This window comes from Coloeus monedula (assembly GCF_965178545.1).
Source record: "Coloeus monedula genome assembly, chromosome: 8".
Lineage (NCBI taxonomy): Eukaryota > Metazoa > Chordata > Aves > Passeriformes > Corvidae > Coloeus > Coloeus monedula.
The window spans coordinates 31,376,127-31,388,298 of NC_138788.1; the positions used below are offsets into that span (position 1 = coordinate 31,376,127).

The following is a 12,172-nucleotide window of genomic DNA, read 5'->3' on the forward strand; positions in this document are numbered from 1 at the left end:
ATCTAGACAGCATTAAAAAAAAAAAAAAAAAGAGTTTGGAAAGCTTTTCATATTTGTTCAAGGTATACTTAAACAATTGTTTTTGTTTGGGATGCACTTTATACTGGGCCAAAGAAGTCTTCTGGTCTTTTCGCAGACGTTATCTTCTAAGTAATTGGTCTATGTTTAGCTGTGTTGTGCTGGCACAAGGCACGGTAACACCATTATTACTGAAGTTTACATTATGGCTTTGCCCTAAAATAGAAAAAAAAGGAGAGAAAAAAAGTAAATTTTTGAGTATCTTGAATTATCATTTCAAAAGTTCGCAATTCAGCCATGAAAGGGATTCAGAGTAATTTGGTGTAATTACTAGTCAAGATCAGATCTTGAATGCACAGAGATCTCTAAACCCAACAATTATTTGAAAAGACTGTAAATATAGTTAGATAAACATTTGGTACAATTCAAAGTAGAAGATTCTCTATATCTTCAGTTTGATAATTATAAACTGAAAAACTGAGCAAGACAGGGACTTATGGATATTTGTAGATATAACATAACTATTAAGTACTGTTCTTAACATTAGCAAAAAGTACTTACAAAGATAATTATAGGCTTTATTGCATGCAAGTGTGAATGTCCGTATGTATATGCTCTCTTAGAGATAATTAAATATTCACAAAAATTACAGCAAGGAGCTGAACTAATGCATGTTCTGGTGAGGCTGTAAAACTGTAGCCCAAAAGAATATTTATTACTTTGTCTTTAAAGTAATTTGCTTTGAAACTGTTTTATTATGCACCCGATTTATCTTTTTAAAAATTAAATTAACATATGCATTAATTTTAATATTATACAATTAAAATATTTTAAATGTATTAATCTTAAGCACTATATGTTGTTTGTCTTCTCTAAAACCTTGTTTCAGTGTTGTTATTAAAATGGAAGATGGTGTTGGTGACTATAAAGACAATTCATAGCAATACAATTTCTTAATATATTTCGTATTCTTTTTTATTGTTCATATTAAGAGGATATTTCTATTAACTTTACTTCAGTAAAAGTATTATATTCCATTGTTTGTATTTTGACACCAACAAGGATATGGGAATTAGCTGCTCGTCTCACTTTATCATAAATGCAGGTGTGTGCAGACTAGACTGATATTACACTTGAAAGTAATCATCCATGGAGCCATGAAGCCCTCGCCTAAAAAGAGCTGTTGAGTCTGAAAATGTTGTAATTTACTTCTATTTTATTTGCAGATTGCCTTCTCACAACACAATACCATCATGGATCTGGTGCAGTTCTTTGTCACCTTCTTCAGGTAAATTGCTTTTTTTGTCTTCTGACTGAAATCCTGATGACTCTTTACCATCAAGCCAGTATCTTAACCAGCTTCTGAATCTTGAGAAATGCCTGAGAGGAGGTCTTCAAACTGTGTTCCCTAATTTGCACCAGTGGAGGGTCTTGGCCAATTAAAGGCAGCTGCTGGAATCTTGCATTATATAATTGTGTATTTCATATTCCATGGTACAGTCTTCACACTTCATAAAGATTAGCTGGGTTTGTACCATGTATTACAGTGATTAAGAAAAGCCAGCTAAACTTAAGTAATTTATGTGTGTGATTTTTCTATAAACACTTTTATGGAATTATTTAAAATGATGGCTCTGTTCAATAGCTTGTTATTTTTAATGAAGCACACCACATCACTACTAATGCTTTCATGTGTTGGAACTTAATTATGAAAGGCAGTAGGTGATGTCTGAGGTTTTGTTGGGGCAGCAATGCAGGGATGGGCTTCATCTGCAAATGAACAACTATTGTATAATCTGAACAAAACCCCACTGAAAGACTTCTTAAAAGTTCAGGTCTCTTATAAAACATCACAAACTTGAATATACACAGATTAATTACAGTGCTTTGAAATCTTGCTGTGAAGATATTTCCCAATAACTGTGAAGTGTACACAAAATGTGAACAGTGGCAGACAGGTATGTCTTTGTGTATTTCTAGGATGGCCATGACTTTATTTCACAAGTTCACAGTACGGCTTCTCTGTTGACTTTAATTACTGTGCTCTGAGGAACTGTACCTAAAGAATCAGACTCTTAAATACTGTGAATGGACCAAATTCTGTTTATTGCTGTTGCCAAAAAGGGCACCGAAATGAGCAGAGCCTGAAGGCTTCTGTACCCAGGGCATTGGCTAATGGAGAGGAGTTTACTAGGTGATATAAAATATCCCATTTCTCCTCATTCGCCACAAACAAAGCAATAAAATGCTGATTGCCGAAGATCAGTCTAGTAGTGGTTTGGGTGTTTGGTTTTTGAGCATTTTTTGTATTTTGGGGTTTTTTTTCTTCTTTTTTTCATGGGGAGACAGCAAGCTCTAAAAAATTATGATGCTTATGCAAACGTTTAGATTACAAACTGTATAGAAGAAAGCAGAGTCTGTCCCAGTACAACAGAACAGAGAGATCCTGTGACAAATAGCAGAGGTAAACTAAGAGCTGTTTGTTGGTGCTCTGTGCCCTGATGCAGCCTTAGTAAATGTGAACTATAGGCTCTGTGGTGGTGCAGCCATCTCTACGGATCCATTGCATTATCTCTCCTGGCATGATGGTCTATCTCATGTGGCTTGTTCTGGGTAAACGTGGACTCATCCTGATCCTGATACAAGAAGAGATCTGCCTGCCTGAACTGTAAGCTAATTGGAACCCGAGGCAGATGTAATCCTCCTTAAAGACAGAAAGGTTGTAGGGAGGCTGGCAGTTATCCTCCCACTGCCTTTGACTCAGTCCCAGCCTCATTATACAACCGAGGCTTTCAGCTGGCACTCAGTTCAACAGGCCCTTGCAGCCATCTGCAGTGCAATGTTGATAACCCACCTTAGGAATCCAGTTGCAGAAGTATGTAAAGGAATCAGGAAATGCCCTGAGTAGTGCATTGCAGTGATCCAAGCCAAGGTGCAAACCTTAATTGCAGGGCACCCTGCAAAGACACAGGCCTGATGGTTATAATGAGAAGAAGTGTTCAACACAAAAATGTTTTAAAACCTTAGTGTAATGTTGTATGGCACTCTTCTACAACTGAATTGGTATTAAGGTGTCTGTAGAGACAGTTAGGATGTCAACAGTTTGTAGCCTAAAATAATCATTTTAATAAGGGTTTATTGTTTCTTGTTTTGTGTGGGTTTAGTTTTGTTTGTTTGTGGGGTTTGGTTTTGTTTTCTTTACTGAATGGGAATGTGGTATGACTGTGACAAATCACAGTGGTAATAGTAATAACCCAGGTCATAAGTACTATGATAATTGATAAATAAAATAATTGTTTTAAAGACAATTTGAATGTGCTTGATAAAAAAACTTATTTCAACATGCTTTGATAAACATGCATTTGCATTTCTCCCATCCAGTATTATACTTCTCGTATTTCTGAGGATTTGGCATAATGCTGTTTACCTTGCCTGGCCAAAGCAGCAAATAGATCCATTTGACAATAACAGCTATTCAACAATCAGGCAAAAGTATAGTTTAAAACTGTTCCTTTATAGATTTTGTGTTCCAGACTGAAAGATAAAATGGACATTTTACTGCTTGAATCAGAAACATCAAAACAGGCATTTTTAGAACTGTCCTGATGTATCAAGATAAACTGTTTAAAAAGTATTGTTCTGTAAGGACTTAATTTAAAACCACACATAATAAAGCACAACATCTGTGATTAGCTCTGCAATTAATGCTTGGCCTACCGATACTGATACTGTATATCCTAGAACAAAAAACGGAGATAAATAAAAGTTATATTGAAAAAAAATAAGCAGAATATTATTAAAACTGTAGTGATCCAGACCATGATGTGCATCATTAAAAACCCCCACCCTATTTAATTTCATTATTTTTCTACTGGAAGGTTTCATTGTAACTACAGCTTCAGTGAGCTTTTCTCTAAGAGTAAAAATGCAATGTAAGAGTAGTAACAGATTCCAGACTGTCTTATAGAGTGTGGCATCTGTGTTGCTGTGCTCAGTGCCGTGAAGACTTTTAGCCATCACACAAATTGAGAAGTCTGTGACTTTTTTTTTTTCAATGTGCTTTGAAGAAGTAAGATCTCATTAGAAAATTTCACAGGCAGCAAATGTGAATGATCTTTCTTCTTACACTTGAAGAAATGCAATGCCCATAGTTAAAAGAACTATTTTTCTCTATTACCTTGACCACTAAAACACTCAATATGCTAAAGTTGGGCACTTTTTTTGTTTCAAACTCTAAGTGATAAAAAAATTTTCAGTGTTTTCATGCAAATGTCTGTTTCATGTCTTACATCTATATATGGATTTAGCTGAGTAGGGCCAGGACATTTTAGACGTTTCATAAGGGTATATGAAGTAGCTTTAGTTTCTGAAAACATTATTTACTTCTTTAGATCACATCTAACATCCATTAAAATTGATTTTTCAATAATTGTTAGTTTTTTTTATCTATGATTGGAGTAAATCCCAAATTGAGACTAAGAAACACTTGATTTCTATACCTGCTTTTAAATAAAATTATAACTGTATAACAGTTTATAACAGTACTCAAGCATTCCCAGGTAATTATTCGTATTAAGAATCTGAAACATAATTCTGGTAAGAAATGTGGTTAAATCTCATAATCAAAAACCAGGCAGGCATGAAATTGGTGCAGATGACGAAGGTTAGCTGTTAATATTCTTGTGATAGGAAATGATAAGCAACTGCTACTTTCAGAACTACGTTTTTAAAGCCTTTTTCAAATGCATGGTACCAACTACTAACTCATCAGGCACTTTCTCTGAGCTCCCAGAACTATTACTTCCCTTGCCTCTGGTACTTTGGGTGAAGATGACTGATTTAATAGAACATTTTAGTCACTTTTATAACATATCTCCGTACTGTCATAAATTACAGAATTTCCAATTTTTAATAAGTAGAGCCCTGTTAAATAATAGACTCTGAAAGTTTGAAAATCCTTCTTTTGTGTGTGCTTTAAGAAATTCCAAGAAAAATTATGGTCATTTAGGATCAGGGGTACATTCTTTCTGTTAAATCTTCCTGTGAGCAGTATAAATGAGAGTAAACAATCTTCAAAATACACCCAGTGTTTATTGCAGGAAGAGGGGATGGGTATTTTGGTAAAGATGAGCATGAGCTACAACAGGAATTGCAGCAGATGCTGAAGAACCAGCTTTATTAACTCCGTATGTAGGACTGTGTGCCGAAATCTCTGAGCAGTCCCTTCAGTCGTGCTCCTTGCAGTGGGAGGGGATGGCTGCATTTCAGCAGGTTGTGTTAGAGCTCCTGACAGCTGCAGTGCTTGAATCTGCTGCTCTGGGTGTAAATTTGCAATGAGAAAACTCCTTCTCTTTACCAGCATCCTTTGGTCTGTAGCCCTGCCTTCATGTTTCTGATAAAAAGAAGGATAATAACTTAATTCTAAATTTTGGCATGCTTATCTTTGAGATCAAATATTGGTCTCCATAAGAAAGACAAAACGCAGTGTGTTGGGATCACGGCCACCATGGCTGGGATCTCAGAAAATGCAGAAGTGTTATAAATCTAAATTAGAATATTTTATGGTAACATGAAAATGAAGTTATCATAGGAAAATGGATTTTACATTTGGGGCTAAAGTAAAATTGATTTTTTTCTTAGTGATGCATTAAACAGTTTTCACCTCACTTAGAAGCACAGAGTTGTTTGACTTCCATTGGGAAAAGCACGTCTGTACTGTGGTGGGCAATTTGAGTTGAGTTTCCTTTCTTTAAATGTTTGGTTTGAATTGTTGAATGTAGTTTTGTATCTTCTCTCTGAATCACACAGAAAATTTGTCATCACTGTAGGGTTATTTGATATGTTTGTATTTCCTGAGAAGGCAGCCCCTTGTTCCCAGCCTGCAGGCAAAGGAGATTCCCCAGTACTGCTGGATCAGCTGCTCTTCAAAACAACGGATGAGTCACTTAATCTGTCAGTGAACAGAACTGTTTTCCATTATTTTCTTCTTTTTCATCTTTCTATTTGTCCTTTGAGTCATTTGGAAGTGTGTGTGAGGGCACTAGTGCTTGCCATATTTTGATTTCAACAGATGCTGTTCCTCAAAATACAAAATATCTGCTCAGATATCTGAAGATGGCCTATGTGTCTGCTTGGTGTAAAACAGATGTGGGTTTTTTCCTTCCTTAAAGTCAGTGCATTTAAAATTTGTAATTCTCACTTCCATTACTTATACATACTGTGAGAGGTGTTCATTGTGCCTCCTGAAGCTCAGGCATGTTCTGCTTTCGGGGGTGTGTCTTTTTACAGCTGCACTGGATTTTGTATCCTAAGAAGCATCACAGATAATTCATACGGTTTTATGTTTTGATTCTCCACATTTTATATTCTATTTTCTTAAATCCAGTTAGTCAGTTGTTTTCTTCGACTTCAACAACATTGGTGCTCACAGCTATTTTTCTTCTAGACTGCTTAATCCTGGTCACTTTTTTTTGAAACTCCAGTCCACTGTACTTTAAACAAGAGAACTAGAACAGGTTTTCATCTATGATAAATGGACTTGAAATTCTGCTTTTGTCATTTTAATTCCAAACAGAAGGAATTCAGTCTTCTTATGATATGTACCCATTGCAAAGTTAACTCAGGAGTTTGTTCCCAGATGTAAGGAATATGGTGAAGTGGGGTGAAAGCTGATGAAGGAAAATAATAACAAAAAATAAAGGAAGTAAAAAATATTAGTGTTTTCCTTCAGGCAGCAGTGTCATTGTCCATTACAGCAAGTGACAAGCAGCTTTGTCAAGCCCCATGCCCGCCTGTCTCTGCAGGCATGGTCGGTGTGATGGGCTGGGCACTGAGTGACAGCCAAGAAATGAGCAATATCTTCATGGCAGGGCAGAAATATTCTGGATCCCTGTGCTCAGCTGTAATAAATCACAGAAAGAGAGAAAAGACAATGCTAGACAGTGTGCTATGCTGTGAATTTCGTATGTCCGAAAATGTTAAATCTGATTATTCCTTTTTAGAAGAGACATCTGAATTCAAAGGAATTCATCCAATAAACTTTCTGTACTGGAATATTAATGCAAATATTCCAGTGAAATTCAAAGGAATTCAACCAATAAACTTTCTGTATGGGAATATTATTGCAAATATTCTAGTGAAATTTCCTGGTACCAAATTAAGCATTTAGTGTGGGAGGGTTTGTGGTCTTTTTTAATTTATCTGTTGGCATCCAAGGTAGGGATGGCTACTTTTGCCAGTAAGAAGCAAAATGTTGGAGATTCTACTGTGGTCTCCAGAAGCCACACTACGAATTACACAGTAAAAAGAAGTTATATAATCTATTTACATTTTTTAATCTGGATTTAAGCTTCGTGTGTGGTCCGATTATGTTCCATCTTATAGTTGGTTTTCTATGTTTCCAGTAACTTTTTGTGATATTTTAGGAAAACACTTAGTACTTTCAAAATTATATTCCTTTCCTAATATATTTTCAGTCTTTTTCAGTTGGAATTCTAGCACCAGGTTGAGAGGAATCAGGGGCTTTGTATTCTTTATCCAATACAATTACAGAATTTTTAGGGTTCTTCTTGAATGATGCTTCTTTGGCCTGGAAATCTAAAAATCCTTAGTCTGTCTTCAGGAAAATTTAATTTTAACAGGGCTTTTAATAAGAAAAATTAAGACTTTTTCACACCTACTCCTTAGAAGGTATTTGCCTCTTTGGAAAAAGTGTTAGAAATGTTACAGATTGAAGGGAAAGGTTTTTTAACAATGTGTTAAATTTCTTCATGCTGTTTAAGTCTATCATGCTAAACAATGCTGGCATGGTATGGTGGCTTTCTAAACATATTTTATGTTTCTGTGATGTAATTGTGAAGAATAACAGCTGCACAAGAGAGCAGTGAAAAATGAGGGGAAAACATGAAAATAATATTCTTGAAATAATGCAAATCTTTTGGTTTGGAAGGCTGCTGAAATTTGACATTGGTGACAAATCTTCTTCCCAAAATTCACTAACTGGAAGTAATTTGAATAAATGAATCTTTTCCTCCTTCCTCTTAATTTTAAATCCTAAATTAGCGTAAATCAGGAAAAACATTGCAAAAAAGGAAAAGTGAAAGCACAACTATTTTGTAGTAGAAACAATATATTCAATTTCTAATTATTCTGGATTGCTACTGCAGAAAATATTAAATTCTGTATTTCATAATTTGTCCAGAATTTCAATGGACATAAATTGTAACATCACTTATTGAGAGAAATATAGAGTAACTCACCCATGAAGGCCAAACCCATAAAATTATATGAAATACAAAAGTCTTTTCCATGACTAAAAGAAACATAATCACGCTTCGTGGGTGTGATGTTCTATTTATTCTGTGGAGATTAATTCCAGTTTTCATGAGATTACATCGCTTTGATTGTAAATCTTTTTTATTTGTCGCCTCAAAGAGGTGAAAGGAAGAACTATGGAGGGTTAAAGTTCACATCTAGAGCTTTATTGTGTAATATATTTCAGAGTCCTTTTACATGGTTCACTTTAGTCTGATACTGGGTTGGCAGATTAAGTGGGAATGTTGGTCTTCTCAATAGCATCTTGGTGTACACTGCATCCATTTTCCCTTTTTATTTGTATATAAAGGCTGTTTGTATAATTGATCATTCATTCATAGTTTTCTATAGCAGCTTGTTTTGTATTTAATATAAAACCACAGCTTTGTGGATATATGCATGAATTATGTATGTTGGAAAATAGAAATCTAAAAAATGTATGTGTGCTTTTTTAGAGTTACTTTTTAATAATTATTTTATTGAATGGAGTTATTTAACACTCTCCTCCATCCTCTATAACATTCTGGCACATGTACGTAATGAAAAAAATACCAATACCTTTTTTCATAATAATTTTCTTCCTATTTACAAATTCCCTGTTCAAACCTTTCTTTCTTCTTTGCTTTCAAGAAGATTTTTGATGTTTCATTGCACAGGAAAGACCAATAAACCCAAGCTTTGCAGAGGCAGTTGTCAGAGATGATTTTAAACCATTATAGGAGTTTATGCCTTGGGAGAGGAAGGATTAAGTTGGCTTTCTGTATTTGATATATATTAATAAATTATTTAGCACAAAAATAGTAGATATTCTGACTAATAAACTAATGCATATTATATTTATATTTCATTGCTACTGCTTACTTTACAATGTAATTTATATAAAGTGCAGTTGACACCATTGATACTTCAATCTCCCTGTTTTCCATTACGCATTCAGAACTTAAATTGTGAAGCTTTATTAATACCATTATTTAAATTTTAGTTTATCATTTTACTTAATTTTGGTCTTCTTCCTCAACAAAATTATTTTCATGGCATTTCTAATAGTAACTTTAAATGTGCAGCTCTGGAGACTTACAGCATCCTTTTGGCAGTATCATGGTTTTAACCATGACAAGGTAAAAAAATATAATGTGGATATTCTTTTCCGTGCATTCTTACCAAATACAGTGTTGTGCTGGGAAGGACCAGATTAGAAGGTGGATATATGTATTTCTTTTTAACTGTTAATCTGTTTTGTATAACTTTGGTAGTTGTGGACATGTGAGAAGAGAATTTTAAGGGCAGTTATGTGACTTTCATGAGACACTTTATGCAAGAGTTATTTGTGGGAATATATGGATTTTCAGGACTGCATCAAAAAATAATGCTTTAATCAGTCATCTGGATAAGAAGAATTATCCGTGTAATTAGTTTCAAATGAACTTGAAACTTGTTGCTTAACTTGTGTAAATTCCATTTGAGACACAAATAAATACAAATTTGCATTTAAATGATTTTTGGTAGTACTTGGAGTTTTAAATGCCATCATAGATACTTTACCTCATATTCAGGCATTTCTTTCACTTTGCAGTTTGGAAAGCGAGAACTGAGTACCTGAACCCTCTGTGTGGCTTTTGGATTCCTTTAATTCAGAAAGCAACTGTGCGGGAAAAGAATGGACTATAGATCTAGGCTGATGGAATAAGCCCTGTCATCTTTAAGGCTCTGTAGGAATGATATTTTGTAGCTGAGGAGGGAATGATTGCAGCTCTTGGCTAATGAGTTCCAGAAAATGGAGTGTGGGAGCCAGTGCATGGAGCTGCTGGTGCTGGCAGTACTCTCATGACTAGCAGGAATAGGAAAAGGACATTCCTGAATCACCTGGATGGTAATGCTGGCTTTGTTGGCAATGCCTTTCATTGGCTGTGCCAGCCACAGCTCTCCCTGAGCAGGAATTCAGCACTAGTGGCTGAAATGTCTTGGCTCCACTGCCAAGTTTCATTTCCCTGACCCCACACATTGCCTTACCATGAACGGGAAGTTGCATATCCTACTTCCTTGCTAGCCAAGACTACTTTTCCCTAAGTCTTTACATATTTTAATTTGGAATTGAAACACTTCATTCCCAGAATCTTTCTGAATTGCTAATCACTGAAGTAGTCCTACTTATAGTGATGTTTATAAAACTTTGTGATTCATAGCAATTTAATTAATCATTAAAAAAATTAAAAAAATTACTCTGCTGTCATACATATCAGACTTCTAATATTATGTTTACAATGCTTTGTGCTTCAGATAAGCCTGTGGAAATCTTTGGCGCTGCTTGTCATGTGTATACCAGTTAACACAAGGATGGCTGAACCCAGCACATCATAATCATAAACACAATGTTCTTATCAACTGCAATGAGAGAAATCAATTGCTGTGACAATAATTGCTATTTGAAGTCATGATGTTAGAAAAATAATTGTTCAATTATTTTTATTTTAGAATAGTGCTTGCTTTATAAAATATCAATTAAAATGTGCTCTATTTGCCAATAAAAAGATAGTAAATAATGTGTTTGGAAAGCAGTTCTTAGAAAAACAGTTAATGTGATCTGTTAGGAAACTTTTGCGGTACTAACTTGAAAACATTAACTTCGGTATGAGAATTGTTTTCTTTACATATTTCCACATTAAAAAGTTTTCTTGTCATCAGTTTGTTTTACTGAATATGTTAAGTTGTTGTTCATGTTAGTACTACAGTTAGTGTGAAGGAGAAACAGAGTGTGGGGTCACTGTTCGGACTGCTAATTAGGGAACTGTACATTTTTGTGCTCTTGTCAAAGAAAGATCAACAGGCAGGAGGTTTGTGAATACAGAGGGATATTTAATTACTGTCTCAGCACAGCAAGACTCAAGTAATTTTTGCAATAATTGCCCTGATGGCCCAACTGCTATGTTCAAAAAAAGACTTGGGAGGAGCTTGTAATATATGTGGGCAGTAAGCGAATCTGCCATGCCCCTAACAAACTTCGTGAAAGGAACTTTGAGTGCTTGTGTCTCTGTTGGTGAGCAGTGTGAGCAAACAGATCATCTCTCAGGAAAAATAGTGCTGAGGACCTGACATCCACACTGAATGCATTTTTTTTGTCTTTGAGCTAGTTCTAGTTTACTTCCATGGACTGACAGCCCCTTTGGGTCTGCAGTGCACATTGCACATCTTCTAACTGAGCTTCAGGGCTGGTCCACAGGGGCACTCGGGGTTGGTTCAAAAGCCCACTCCAGATCCACACTTGGCCAGCAATGCAGGAATTCCCCTTGGAACGCAAGGATGGGTCTGTCACATGTGTTGGAGCATGGGGACAGTATAATGGCAATTGGTAGGACAGTCTTGGCACGCTGTGCTGGCCCAGCTGTGCTGCTCCTGGGGTGGGCTCAGCCAGGGATGCTGCCCCGCGCTCAGCTGGGGGGTGCTGCTGTACCTTGTCCTGTAAGAAGAGTAAATGTGATGGGTGCTCAAAGCAGAATCTCGCATGATTTTTCATTTTAATAGAATTAAAAGTACACTAGATATAAGCTAAAGTTTTGGAAAAGTGCTTGCTTTCATCCGTTTGTGGAAATTTATTTTTAATTGTGCAAATTACTCTCTTAAGTAAAATCATAGAAACAACAATTATTCATGCATGGATGTTTACATACATTTTTTCTTTACATTTTAATTTCTGTTTGTATGTTAAATAATCAGAGAATGGGAAAAGAAATAACAAAGGATGGCACATTTTGTTTTGTTCTGTTTACCTTCCATTTACAGTATTGGTTCTTAAAATATTTATGCTTAGTTCATGAAACAGTTCCTTTTACATCCCTGCAAAAAT

General features: G+C 35.5%; 1 protein-coding gene across 1 annotated transcript in view; it reads left to right on the top strand.

Annotated features, from left to right (window-relative positions):
- ATRNL1 (attractin like 1) overlaps nucleotides 1-12,172 on the top strand; it is a 439,114-nt gene that overhangs the window by 219,304 nt on the left and 207,638 nt on the right. The window contains exon 25 of the mRNA XM_082285771.1: nucleotides 1,245-1,306. Within this exon, the coding sequence (XP_082141897.1) occupies nucleotides 1,245-1,306 (62 nt within the window). The remainder of the gene's footprint in view (nucleotides 1-1,244; nucleotides 1,307-12,172) is intronic.